This window comes from Dasypus novemcinctus, chromosome 7 (genome assembly GCF_030445035.2).
Source record: "Dasypus novemcinctus isolate mDasNov1 chromosome 7, mDasNov1.1.hap2, whole genome shotgun sequence".
NCBI lineage: Eukaryota > Metazoa > Chordata > Mammalia > Cingulata > Dasypodidae > Dasypus > Dasypus novemcinctus.
Window position 1 is genome coordinate 89,130,903 of NC_080679.1, and position 14,808 is coordinate 89,145,710.

The 14,808-nt window shown below is 38.3% G+C and overlaps 1 protein-coding gene across 3 annotated transcripts in view; it reads left to right on the forward strand.

The window, feature by feature from the left end:
* ITGB6 (integrin subunit beta 6) overlaps positions 1-14,808 on the forward strand; it is a 150,199-nt gene that overhangs the window by 84,966 nt on the left and 50,425 nt on the right. For all 3 annotated transcript variants that reach the window (XM_058300799.2, XM_058300800.2, XM_004463888.4), the window contains 3 exons: positions 6,355-6,520; positions 7,743-7,904; positions 10,859-10,954. In XM_058300799.2, coding sequence (XP_058156782.1) covers positions 6,355-6,520; positions 7,743-7,904; positions 10,859-10,954 — 424 coding nt within the window. The remainder of the gene's footprint in view (positions 1-6,354; positions 6,521-7,742; positions 7,905-10,858; positions 10,955-14,808) is intronic.

The following is a 14,808-nucleotide window of genomic DNA, read 5'->3' on the forward strand; positions in this document are numbered from 1 at the left end:
TCAATCCTTTGATCAATCCACACTTATAATTATGGGATGGAGGCAATGAAGGGTAAGAGAAAAGAGTGTGGGGTTTTTCACACCTGTGTTGAAATCACAGCCTCTGACCAATGGCTGACTCTGAGCACTTTCTCGCCACCTAAAGTGGAGATAAGATTCATCTGTAGGGTGATTGTGAGGATTAAGTGAGCTCACGACATAACAAGCGCTCAAAGTAAGTGTTAATTTTCTTTCTCTCATGAACACTGATTAATTTATATCCCACTATTTTAGTCTAGAGGTCCTCAAAATTCTTGGTCTCAGGAACTCTTTAAAATCTTAAAAATGATTAAGACTCCAAAAAGCTTTAGTTTATGTGAGTTATGTTTGTATTTATCATTTAGAAATTAAAACTGAGAAAATTTATAAGTATTATTGATTTATTTAACTTTGCAATAAGAAATCCATTATATATTACTATAATAGCATCTTTTTGTGAAAAAATCCAAAACAAAAACTTAGCAAGAAGTACCCCATGCTTTGCATTTTTATAAATCTCTAAAATGTGTATTTTAGTACAAGAAACTATTTTTCTCTTTCTGCATTTACTCTGTTTGCATATTTGTTTTGGTTGAATTTCATAAAGAAAACCAAACCTCACATAGATTCGTAATAGGGAAAGGGAGGAGCATTTAGATGATTTTTAGATGATTGTGAACATTCTTCTATCATACTATACCAAAACTAGACAAGTGGTAAAGGTTGGTTATAATATGGAATCTGAAGCCATAACAATGAACATTTCATATTCTGTTACATTCAGATCTATTGGTCTGTGGTCTTGAATGATTCTTTTACCCATGCTTGATTTTGTTATATATGCACTGGTCATTTGGAAAATATTGGTTCACTGAGGTATGCAAATCTCCCTATTTTCATGATACAATATCAGAAAAATCACTTTTGTTAATATTACCATCAATCTCATCAGAAAATTCTTTAAGTAATGGGAAACTGTTAATCTCAGGGGTGGCAGATGAAAGTTTTTCAAAATTCTAATTTTCTCTTGTGACCTCGAATTTTATCATTGACAACAAATACTGACAGTTGTTTCCCTTGAAGTGACAAGCTTACTTTGTTCATTTTTAAGAAAGTGTCTGCCAAATACTCAAGGTGGAATAGTAGTTTTGCTGTCAATCATTCTTTGAAGTAAAAATGGTGTGCCATAAAAAAAAAAAAAAGGACAGTTCAGTTCTCCGGCACAACTGCTTTTCCTTCTGTGGCGTGCCACAGAAATACACTTTATGCATATTTCTCATGTTGTCACACAGAATATTTAAAAATAAACATATTCATGGGTTAAAATTAATAAATTTTGCTGCTTCACCAAGGACAACCTTTTCATTACTGTGAATGCTTGGTGGTGAAGAATATAAGGAATAACCAGTGCAGCTTGGCGCCCCGTCTTGAACCTACTAAGCCACCTGCAGTTTTACTCATATTGCTTTTGCGCCTTCTGTGAAAAGATCAACGCTGTGAAAATGGCAAAAACCATCCTAGACTTACTGTAGAAACAGTTTGATCTTAAGGACACCCTGGCAAGGTCTCAGGGACTGTGCGCCACACTTTTAAAACCATTATTTTAATCCAACCTCTACTGCTTTCCGGAGTGGCTTTCCCACTCTCTTCAGCAGATGGAGAGTCACTGAAAATTTATTTCACCAAGTAATAATGCCAAAATGCTTTACATTTTTAAAAGACGTTTCCCTTGTGCTGTTGTTTAAGATACAACAATGAAAAACATGTTATCTCCATTTTAATATTCGCAGGTGAATTGTGATGTGCTTTTTAAAATATTTAAGTAAAGGTTAAACTTTCTACTCTGTCAAACATGTTAAGGATTTTTAAAAAATATCATTACATATATGCTGTGCTTTTCCTTTTTTTTTAAATTACTTTAATACCAACTGTGAGGAATTCATTCAAGTTTTACAAAAGAAGAAACCAAATCATAAAATGCATAAATGGATTTCTTACCTATACTCATAAATGAATAACATACATGAATATTCAGTACATCGTTTCTTATTGCAAAGGTAATACAAGCCCATGGGACAAAAAAAGAAAATAAGAAAAAGAAAATGGAAATATTTTTAGCCCTACTCAGAACAAAAGATGATGTTCACATTTTGGTACATATTTTTGTGGTCTTATTTGATGAATATTTATACTAATTTTAACAAAAATGTAACTAGCGCATCTTTATATTGTGTTTCATAATTTGTCCTGCATTTTAATACAGATCTGTTATTGTCCAGGGATTCAAAAATCAAGTAATTTGGTGATAAGCACCTACTCTCTTCAATTGCTATGCTAAGAAAATAACAACCAAATATGAGCAATTAGAATGAATGCTAAACGATTATCATTTAATAGGTTAACTACTTGGGAAAAAATTAGACCTCTTTCTCATTTCACACTTTAAAATACATCTTATCTTTGAGGGTGGGAAAAGATTTGATTACATAAAAAAATTCAAGGTATGTATCTAAAACCATAATAAACAAACTTAAAAGACAAACTACAAAGATAGAAATATTATATTCTTAAGAGATAGAGTTCTTAAAATTAAATTCAAAACTAAAAAATACCCCAATAAGAAAATGAACAAAGGATATAAACTGGAAATTGACAAAAGAACTACAGAATGTCAGTAAACATAAGGACACAAGTACTCAGCCTTAGTAGTAATAAAATGCAAATTAAAAATAAAATGAAAGTCACATTTTAAAAAAAGATTTATTTATTTATTTCTCTCCGCCCCATCCCACCCCCCGTTGTCTGCTCTCTGTGTCCGTTCACTGTGTGTTCTTCTGTGTCCACTTGTATTCAAAATGACATTCTAAACTAATGAATTGGTACAGTTTTTTTCAAATAATACTATCTCATACACTAATAACAGAAATAGCAGTGAGTACAAACTTTTTGGGAAAGAGTTTGCTAATATACATCAAAAGGTAATTCAGGAATACCCAATTAACTAATTTATCCCAAGGAAAGATAAAGAAGAGTTTATAAAGATATATGTACGGGGATGACTACACTACTCAATTACAAAAAGATTACATTTTCAGCAATAGAATAATGCTCAAATTAACTATGAGACATCTTACAATCATTAAAATTTGTGGTTTTATTTTTTTCTTTACACTTTTATGTAAAAGCAAAATTTTCTTCAGTGAATATATATTATTATTCTCTCACACACACACACACACGACTCCCTTGTCTGTTTGTGCGTTGTTTTTGCTTGTTGTCTGCTTGGTTTTTTGCTTGTGGTTTCTTCTCATTGTCTGCTTGTTGCCTGTTTGTTCCTTCTTTAGGACGCACCAAACCAAATCCAGGACCTCCCATGCGGGAGGCAGTCACCCAACTGCTTAAGCCACACCTACTCCCTATATTATTATTTTTAATCAGGACAAAAATATGATTCCAGAATTATCATCAGCCAAAGCCATTGTGTATCCTCAGGTCTGTGCTGGACTCTGTAGAAGTGACTTATATACGAAATGACACCAACATTTTTAAGCACTTCCTCTGAAAAGCTCATTGTGCTATGTTCGCATATATTATTTTGTTCCATTCTCACTACATCCCTGCTAGGTAGGTACTACCTAGGATCAGCACTTCAGAACTTCAGTGAAACTTGATGCAAGGTATTAAAAATGAGAATAAGATTGCCTTCTGAGAGTTAAAGTTAAACATAGTAAAGCAGGAAGGAAACGTAAAATTACCTGGAAGCGAAATTATCTGAGCCACCCTGACCGAGAGTCCTGACACAGCTGGAAGAGTGAGCAGGCTCGAGGCGCTGGGAGCCTGCAGGAATGAGGGGTCACAGAGGCAGGTGTGGCCACATCCCCCCAAGAGCCTTCACCACGGCACTCCAGAGTCTCCAGTCCTGTGGCCTGACAGACGTTCCCAGATTTTATTAGCTGAGGAAGTGTTGGTAAAAGATGTCCCGCACACCGCTGGGGCGAGTCGTGACCTGGAGCCTCCAGGCTGGACCTGGCCCCCTTCAGATGTCTTGGGCTCTGCCCCTCAGAACCCGCCTTGTTCTGAAGCCTGGGGATGCACGGATTACGACTTGCTTTTCTTATAAGATGACTGATAGGAAGAGAACGGAATTCTCTCACACACACCAGCAAGCTGGTCCTGTATAAATGAATCCACAATCACTCTGATTTTGTGTACATACCTCAGAGCTTGGAGAATGGGAGCCCGGCCAGAAAGCTGCACCTGCCATGGACCCTCGCCCTACGTGTGCTCAGGAGAGGGTCGGCCCGCCCTTCCCAGGCTGCATAGTTCATCCTGCTGGAGGCGACTCCCTTTTGTCTCTGTACTTCTATTCCAATGGGTCTCAAACAGTGTATGTCAGAATCACTAGGGGACCTATTACAGCATAGATTGTGGGGTGGGGGGTATCCCCAGGTTTCTAACTCAGTAGGTCTGGGGTGGATCTCAGGTATTGCATTGCTAATGAGTGCCATGTGTGTGGCTTGTGTTATGTATTCCAAGTTTAGACATGTTCTTGGTCTTAATCCGCATTCCTGTGGGTGTGAACCTATTGTAAATAGGATCTCTTGAAGATGTTATGTTTATTTAAGATGTGGCACAACTAAATGAGTTTGGGACTTAATCTGAATTGCTGAACTCCTTTATAAATGGAAGAAATTCAGAAATAGTGAAGGAAAACTATGGGGAGCTGCTGTGAGCAAGAAGCCAGTAGTCAACAGAACTGCAAGAGATGGGAGAAGGCATGACTTGTGATGAGAAAGCAAAGGAACCCAAGGATTGCTGGCAAGCCAGAAAGCAACCGACCCCAAGAGGAAGCAAGCCTTCTACCCTCTGAAACTGTGAGCCAACAAATGCCCATTGTTGACGCCAGCCCATCGTGTGGCATTTGTCATAGCAGATTTGGAAAACTAAGACACCATGCTCATATGCTGGTCCAGGGACCACACTTTGAGAACCTCTGCTTCATACTACCATCTCCGTTTTACAAACGAACACCCCAATGCTCAGAAGGGTTCATTAACCCACCCAAGGCATCAATTACAGCTAGTAATTGGCTTTTAGAATCAGAGGTGGCTGAACTCATGACACAGCTCTTTCTATTCTACTGTAATACTTTTCATGCAGACTTCCTCCTGATATAATATATTTTTCCTATATGTATTAATAAAAAGTTTTAAATGGTGCTTTCATTTCCAGGTTAGTCCACAATAGTCTATTCAATCCCTAGTAGAGCTGGGCTCTAGAACCAAGGGCCCTGCTCTGATGTGGGGTACCTTATTACAATTTTTTTTAAAGAAGCTTTATATTACATAAATGTTACATAAAAAATATAGGGGATTCCCATATGCCCCATCCCTTCCCCCTCCCATACTTTCCCACATTAACAACATCTTTCATTAGTATGCTACATTTGTTACAATTGATGAACACATACTGAAGCATTGCTATTAACCATGGACTACAGTTTACATTACAGTTTCTATTCTGCCCCTCATGATTTTATAGGTTATGACAAAATGTTGAATGGCCCCATGTTACACCTATTCTTCTCTCTCCCTCCCCTCAGAACCTCTGGTGGCCACTGCCTTTATATCAGTGATAAAATTTCTTCTGTTGCTATAATAATAATAAGTCAATAATAGAATAATAACAAGTCTACTTTGGTCCAAATCTTGAGGATTTGGGAATAGTGATGCCCGCTCTGTTTCTATGGGAGGGGGCTTAGATCCCATGGGGCAGATGAATGGAACTGTATTCCTTGGGATGGGTATTGTCCATCATCATCTCCTTGTGAGTTGTCCTGGGTGAGTCCAAGGTGGTATGGGGGTTTTTGGCCAGCCGGCTTGGGAGTACAGGAGGGAACATAGGAAAAGAAAGACGTTCTCTCCGTCTTGCTATAGGGCATCTCACACTTGATGACGGCTTAAGATATCAGAACACAAAGGAATTGTCATCATGTTTACTGCTGGGTTTTGGTTGGAAAGCAGTAAAAGGTAGTGGCTATGCACGCACATACACACTGTAGTGGGGAGTCTTATTACCAGATTGTCCCCTGGGTTTGAATCCGTGTACAACACACAGTAAATTCTACACAAGTGTTAGCTAATGTGTTCAGTTTGGAAGGGGTGGATTAGGAGGTGATGACAACAGTTTTAACAGTGACACTTTTAGCCAAATTACAGGGTCAGGCACTTTAGAAAAATTAATCTTCATTTAAGGAAATGTTTTTAAGCTATGAGACCCATTAATTGTGTGTTGTACCATGTTTTGTCAAGAATATTTTGCATTTTCCTCTTGCAGTAGTATTCCATACTTTTGCTTACCAACATTTGGATTCAAGCACATTTTGCCATTGACGGATGATGCTGAAAGATTCAATGAAATTGTGAAGAATCAGAAAATTTCTGCAAATATTGACACACCCGAAGGTGGATTTGATGCAATTATGCAAGCTGCTGTGTGTAAGGTATGCCAGGGGGAGTAGAGTATTACTCTGCTAACACAAAATTCATTAGCTATTAACAAATCTTAGCTATTTTATCTTTCCTGTATTCATCAGATATCTACATTTGAACTTTGCTTAAAATACAAAATTTTCTATAAAATGTTTAATTCAATCATATTGAAATGAGGGCTGTTCTTATGACTAATATCTGAATAATCTAAGAAATTCGTAATAGTATTGGGGAAAAGTTGAAATAATAGTCATGTATGATTAATTTTCAAAGATTGGGATCAGACTGATTAGTTTTTTAATTAACCATGTTGAAAGAATAAGAGGAGTAGAACTTTGATGAAAAAAGTAAAATGCTACTAATCTGTATATACCTCTACATATGATTAGGTAGATATCTATTGTTTAGAACCAACAAAGTAAGCCTCAGAAGCCACACTGTCTCCCTAACAAGGTTGGACCACACACCTCCTCCTTGACAATTGGACATGGGAACAATGCCCTGAATTCTGATGGCCTTCTGTGGAAAATGTCAGGAAATAGGTTGAAACTTCTAGAAGGTGTGAAGGCAGAAGGATTATGGGAGGAAAGGAAGGAAAGTACAGGATGATGTGGCCAGGATGAGTTTTGTCCAACTAGTTCCTGCACTAATTTAATTGAAGGGGAGAACTCTGGACAGAAACAATCTTAATTAACAGTACTTTGGAGCCATATTTTGATAAGCAGTTCTTATACTCATATTAGAGTTATAATTTTTGAATGATATCAGTAGGAAGAGAAATACATGGTTAAATGTTGGATGACATTTTAAGCAAACATGCTGACTTCAAGTCCATTTTGTACTGCACTTTGACTAACTTTACTTCAGCTTGGATTTGAGATTATCAGTGCCCTCCCTGCATTACCTCTCTTCATTTCTCTGTTGAATTGAAAGCTAGACAGTAAAAATAATTAACTATGTAAAAGGAAAGATCAACTGAATACTGATTGTAGTGAAACTACTTTTTCTGAAACTTAAATCATCTGAAATTGTTATCCAGGAAAAGCAAATGTCACAGAATTTCATGTTTTTGATATATGAATATTATCAACTCACAATAGATGAAGAGGCAAAAAATAGATAGAGCAGCACTATATTTTTTTAGAATCTGAACGTGTCCAAGCATAATTGAGCCACACTTGATAAATGCTTGCTTCTATCCAATGCAACCCAAATATTTCTTTCTCACTGTAGGAAAAAATTGGCTGGCGAAATGACTCCCTCCATCTCCTGGTCTTTGTCAGTGATGCGGATTCTCATTTTGGAATGGACAGCAAATTGGCAGGCATCGTCATCCCAAACGATGGGCTCTGTCACTTGGACAGCAAGAACGAATATTCCATGTCAACTGTCTTGGTGTGTAACCTGCATTCTGTACTGTTTTCAGGGTCATAAGTAACCAAATGAAGCTTACAATTCAGTAACACAGAGCAAACTAACCCCTACTCAGTGAAAGCAGTGCGTATTTTCTGACTTGAGACACAGAAGTGTCCTTCTCTCAATCCTAACCATTATTAGGGGTTCCCACAGGCGCATACAAGGGTGATATGGATACAGGAGAACTTTGGATCTGCTATGGGATACGTGATCCTAGAATCTTGCCCAATGCTCAAAGATCCGGGGGCCCATGAATGGCGGTAGGATCAGCTCATTTCTATTCTCAGCTGTAGCCCCAGAAGGTGGTCCCAGGCAAGAACAGTGATCACCCAGGGGTTGCTGCTGCTGATAAAGCCACGCTGTCATGACCAGGGGCTCCACAGGAAACAACTCTTCAGGGGCTACCTTGGTGGGTCCTTACTAATGTTTGACTTATTTTCTGTCATTTAAAAAATTCCAGTGACATTCCAAGAAAGAAAAGTTTTTGACTTTTGTAAAACAAGATAAAATTTGCAAAGCTCTTTTGACATACGTGACCTCATCTGGTCCTCAATAGAACCCTCCGCATCTGCCTGTTTTCCCTGGAAGGCCATGATGGGGACATGCCCGGCATATGCTCTTCCTCTCCCTGGCATGCCCTTCCCTCTTAGGCTGCAGAAACACTTAATCATCTTTCAAAACCCAGCTCCATCATTCCTGCCCCAGAGAGCCCTCTGTGACTTCCTCTAGGCCCCAAAGCAATCATCTCTCCCTTCTGTCTCATACGTACATCTCTTACTGGGCACTGCTATATGGAAATGTGTTTCCTTATTTCCATCTCTCTTTCCTTGCTATGCACTCCTCAGGGCAAGGACTGGTTTATTATCTCTATTTCCTGAGAGAACAGCACCTGGAACATAGCAGGTGCTGCCTAAAGTATGAAATAGAATTTAAGTATGACCTGGGAAGGTCATATTATCCCCTTTCAACTCTTGGGTAAATATGGTACAGAGAATATAAATGACTTAAAATGATAGTGCTGTTCAAGTATATATAGAACACCTAAAAGAAAGAGAGAGAGAGATGCCCAGAATTCTAATATCAAGTTGTGAAAACTAGTTTCTAAAAATCTAATATTTCATAAATCGTTTATTACTGTTCTTTGACCTAACTTTGACTAATATTTGATCAGCGGTATTCTCCAAATTTATATATCCTTTAATCATGTACTCTTACCTTTCCATATTACAAAATCAATGAGGATATCTACAATTTGTGTTTTAGCCAATGAGGGAATAAAAAACTGTAAGATATGGATCCTTCTTTCATTAGCTTTTTCTTGCAATTATTCAAATGCCCAATAACAAATAACTCAAAAATAGCAAGATCATAGAAGTGATCATAGAAGCAGATAACTACCTATTGCTTAACATGACCTTCTCATTTAACAAATGTTCAATCCAGTCTTGCAGAATAAATTGCTACAGACTCCAAGAAGCCATGTACTATTTTCATGGCTGCCTGCCACAAATGTCACTGGGTTCTTCCTATGTATTCAACATTGGGCCAGGCTCTTGGAGCCACAAAATATTATGAAGTGGTCCCTGGTCTTGAGGCACTTGCAATTTAGTTGGGGGAATTAAGCCAATAGATCAGAAACAAATAGAAAATCCTATTTGACCACCTATGAAGGGCTACGTGGGATGAACCTGGGCACACAAGCAGATGTGAGTGATGTGGGAATACATGGAGATAAAAAGGCACCAACGTTCTCGTGGAGACTGTTGAATGAACTTAAACTTAAGTGTGAAGGATGCTTAATGTTTGGGAAGTCGAAAGGCATGGGAAACTAAAAATATCAGACCCAGGGAGATGAACCTCCAAATCTGATGGAAAGCACATATTACACAGCCAGATTTGCAACTAGGTAATTTACCTGAATATTTCACCCCAATCTAGACTTGTACATAAGGAAAACATTATAGGAAAATACTCTGGAAGTTCTGAGAATATGCAAACACACGGCATTAGTAAGGTTTATTTATCAATGTTCCTTTCTCTGGGTGCCTTCAGTCATAATCAACATATTCTTTGTGAAATTGCTTACAGGCCATGCCCTCATTTGAGTTTCCTCTTTGTTCATTACCTTATCTGGATTTATATGACAGGCAAAGGAGCTCTATGTCTTTCTAGTCTTAGAGGGTAAAGGCATCTTCCAAATTTGGTAATTACTAGCATCTATATCTTTTTTTTTTTTAAGTACTCATATCACTTGGGAATGAGTGTGTCTATGGAACAGAAGTGCAATGCATTTTCAATCATGCTCTTATAAATATTGCAGGATCCCATAAAACCTATTTGTGACATTAAATAAGCAGGAAAGCCAGACCCATTAAGAGGTCTGGGGAATGTCTCAAATCAGGTGGCTGTAGGAACAGTGGTGTGCCTTTCTTCACCAGGCTGCCCCTGCCTCAACCCCCATCCCTTCTCATCCAGTTCCAGTAAGAGTTTCAGACACACCCCAGTTACCTCTGTCACATCGTCATAGTCTCTCTGCCCCTTCTCGGCTGCCACATTCTGAGCCTGCCAGCAAGGGCAAGTGGCACTCAAAAAGAGAAGTGTTCTCTACCCTTGAAAATATGACACATTCTAAGTCTTTACATAAATTTCAGGTGATCAGCTTAGAAGTGAACAGAACATAATATACCACATCGAATGGAAAAGACTCTTAGGAACTAAAACCAAATTGTACTTACAGTATTTAACAAACAATTATTGAATCAGTTAAGTGAATAATGCTAATTGTGTTTTTGTTTACTTAGAATAATAGATTGACTAATGCCTATGAGCATTGAAATACCGAACTCAGTAAGATATCCTTGAAATAAATATTCCTTTCTTTATTTTAAATTCTTTTGTAAAAGTGATACTTAAACTCTATACATTGATTTTAGGAATATCCAACAATTGGACAACTCATTGATAAGCTGGTGCAAAATAACATGTTATTGATCTTTGCTGTAACCCAAGAACAAGTCCATTTATACGAGGTAAGCAAACATTATTCGGGAAATTCCTTCAAAGAGATTATGCCTCATGAAATTTTAACATTAACTCTGTGACTTTAACACAGGGGAATGCCACTAGATAATCATTAACACATACCAATTACACTGGGCCCTTGACAAAGTGGACTCAGTTACTGCTTGGAATTTAAATTATAAGTACAGAGGATGGGGAATTGATATGGTGGGACAAGGAGAAAAACATTATGGAGGTGAGAAACAAGTTGTAAGAGAATGCCAATAAACAGAAGCACACACCTAAAAGAAAAATAATCTATCTCCCCTTGAATATTCCTAATGAGGTAGTTAACAGAGGGCAGAGAAAATCTTGGAGGTAGGAGAACTGCTGACTGTAAATTCTTTGACATTTGCAAATCACATGCATAGAAAATACACAAGTAGAGACACAACTCACTCAATAAGAGGTGGAAAGTGGAAAGAAAAAAACCTCGTAAAATGGGCCAAAATTTTTTTTCTCCTTTAAAGTAGCTGTATTTGCATTTCAAGTTTTTGGATGGGAGGGCCAGCTGCAAAAAAGAACCATTTCATAGGTTGAAATAATATCCGTAAACCACTGAGTAAATTGTAAAATGCACATGCGAACATAAGAGACTTCAATGGTTTCTTTCCAACCTAAGGGGGGAAAAAACCCACAATGCATTAAAAATTCCATGAATTGGGGTACTACAAATGATCTGCTCCTAATCTGCAGTTTCTCAAAGTAAGGGATCTTTAATATGAGCTCCAGAGAATGTATATAAAACAGATTTAAATTCAAGTGTCTGTGCTTTCTATGCAGAGGCCTCAAATTCTCCTAGATTGAGACTGAGCTCCCATTCCTTTTGAAAGGACCTCTTTACTCGGTGACTTTACACTCAGGAAACTCTGAGATTATTTCACAGAAGTCTTCGATTAAATGCCACTCACTACTAAGATTGGTGCAGCCCTTGAACTTACATCGGGTTCTTAAAAAGGATCCAGGAGGAGATCCTATCTTGCATTTTTAATGAGAGGAGGGTATTGTACTCCAAAGGGAGATTGCCTCCTGCTGAAAACCAAGGAAGTCTCTTGCAATCAAACTATATACTCGAGGCCTTTGTTCTACTCAGAAACCATGTGGTTTCACCTGATCTGGGCATTTTCTTAAGGTTCTTTAGTATGTGATACTTGTTTCCAGTGGTTTTAAGTACTAGAGTTGCAGTAAAGATTACAAAAAAAAAAAAAACCAACAACACCCAAATACAATAGTGAGTCTATTCTGCTTTTGATTCTTAAGGCTAGAATGACAGGACCCTGGGGGTCACGCCACCTTCTGCACAGCAGGGCTCCCGTTGAGAAGGGGGAGGGCAAGTTGCATAGAACTTTTCTTAAAACGGGAGTCTGGGGAGCATAATTGATGACTGTGAATGTAGACTCCTATAACTCACTTTGGTAACAGTCTTTAAGACTCACAACTCATTTATACGCATCCTCAAAACTGCTATTAAAAAGACAGAGGAAGATGAAAAATAACTGCGTGGCAAAACAGAATCTGTCAGATTTAAGCTGGTTGCAAACCACAGGTCCCCTGTTGCAAGGGAAATGATCATTTCCAAGGAAAACACCAGAATTAGAGCCTGGCTCTAATGTAACAGCAGGCCATTTATTTTGCCTGCCTACTAATCTCATTATGAAGCGAATTTATGTTCTGTCATGATCTGTGGTCTTTTCCATCCAGGCTCCACTAAATTCAAAGGGACATTTTCAGGGAGGCGTGCAGTGGACCAGGTCAGCAGCCCACTCTATGACTCTGATCCTTTCATTATTTTATTTTTATTTTGATGGACTCATCATTCCATCCGCATTAGTGGGGCAGGCAGCAGCCTGGTCTAAAGATAATGACAGTAACATTTCCCTTCCCTGAAGGCTGCACACAGCATGAAAATGCTGGTCTCTTGTTTTATTGAAAATGAAAACTGAAAATAGACCAATAATGGCTTGTGTTGCCTTTCAACTTAAATCTTGTAGAAGGAACCCTATGTGTTCAGGTGCCTTACGCAACTGGATGTTTGGATAGCTGTGAGCTAAGGAACGTAACTACCAGGAACCTCTGAAAAAAAAAAAAAACAGCGATAAGATAAATAAACCAACTAAGTGGTTAGAGCTAATGGAAATTACAGAGGAAAATTGTTCACCGAAGAGTTATATGTTAGGTGCAGCTATGGACCTGCACAGGGGTGGGTTGGGGCCCATGCTCTGTCTTGCAGAAAATAGGATTTTTGCTGCCCACTCCTGGAACGCAGGAAAAAATATTTTCTCAGTAGTTTTGGTAAGATGCTTTGGACTGCCTAGGTATACAGTATTGCTGTACATTGTTGTAAAAGAGATGAGCAAACAATGGAAAGGGTAAAGTAAGCAGTTTTGTCTTCAATTCCATATGACTGCAATGTGCACCACAGGCTCCAGCAAGCAGATGATTTTGAACAAACTTATTATTATAAATAGTTTCCTGTTTGTCCAATTACAAGGTTTAAAAAATAATGATAGATAATGGACTGAGCGGCAGGCAGTATAATGCATTCTAGTGCTAAATAATATTTTGAATCAGGATTCAATTACTTAGAGTAAAAAAAAATTATACGGCCTCTGTTGTTTTTAAATAGTTACTGTTAATTTGCATTAAGATAGTATCAGACTTCTAAACCCCAACTGTCTAATTTGACTAGTCTATCCTTTCCAGGAAGATACTGAGATAAAAAGCAATTATATCAGTGTTCTTTACTACGTTGTCAAATTATGTTATTAATCGCCTGGACTTACTTTCAAGATTTAAAATGTCCTATATCTTCAAAATGTCTACATCTGGCTGGAAAAGATGACTTTTGTGAAGTTATTATCATTGCCTTCTGCTGATATTTTTGATGTATTTGCTGAAACAGAGCCCTTAGAAGGTAAACACAAAATATATTGGCAATAGAATCTTCCAGTGTGACTGTTGGGTAGTTATCTATGACCATTAATTTATGGCCCTCTTATTATTAGGACAAAGTGATATATCTGAAGCATGGGAACAGGGGCATAACAGGCTTTTTTTTTTTTTTTAAGATTTATTTTGTTTGTTTATTCCTCTCCTGCCCCCGTTTTTGCTCTCATTTTCTGCTCTGTGTCCATTTGCTCTCTGTGTCTGTCTGTCTGCTATTCTCATCTTCTCTTTAGTCAGCACTGGGAACGAATCCTGGGACCTCTGATGTAGAAGAGAGGCAATTGATCACTCAGCTCCCTGGTTTGTTGTGTCTCTCCTCTTTGTCTCTTTTAATGTTGCACCAGCTTGCCTTCATCAGGAGGCTCCAGGAATCGTACCCTGAACTTCCTAAATGGTAGATGGGAACCCAACCGCTTGAGCCACATCCGCTTCCCGTAAGCAGGCTTTCATACCACTCAAGCGCTCTTTCTTCTGGAAATGAAAAGCCCTACATAATCAGCTCTTTGAGGAGAATGGGAGGTCTTGCTCATCTCTGTTTAGCCCTCTGCTTGGTACACAGTTCTTAGTGAATATCTGTTAAATGAATTTTTGAAAATCTACAAGGCCAGCACCTTATGTCTTCTTAAATTGGGTCTGATGTTCTAAATAGGGGCTGAGAGTTTGAAATGACAAATAGCTGTCAAGGTTGAGGCAGGTGGAAGGTACCTGATTCCTTGCTAGGATCCACTGTGGCCCTGGCTGTCCCTCCTCCACCCTTTCCACCTTGGGCTCAGATGGCACCAGACAGGAAAGAAACACTCTGTCAGTGGTCTTAAGACCAACCAATTGAAGAAGATCCAGGGCCTTCTTGCAAAGCCATGAAAGGGAAATCTCTGAG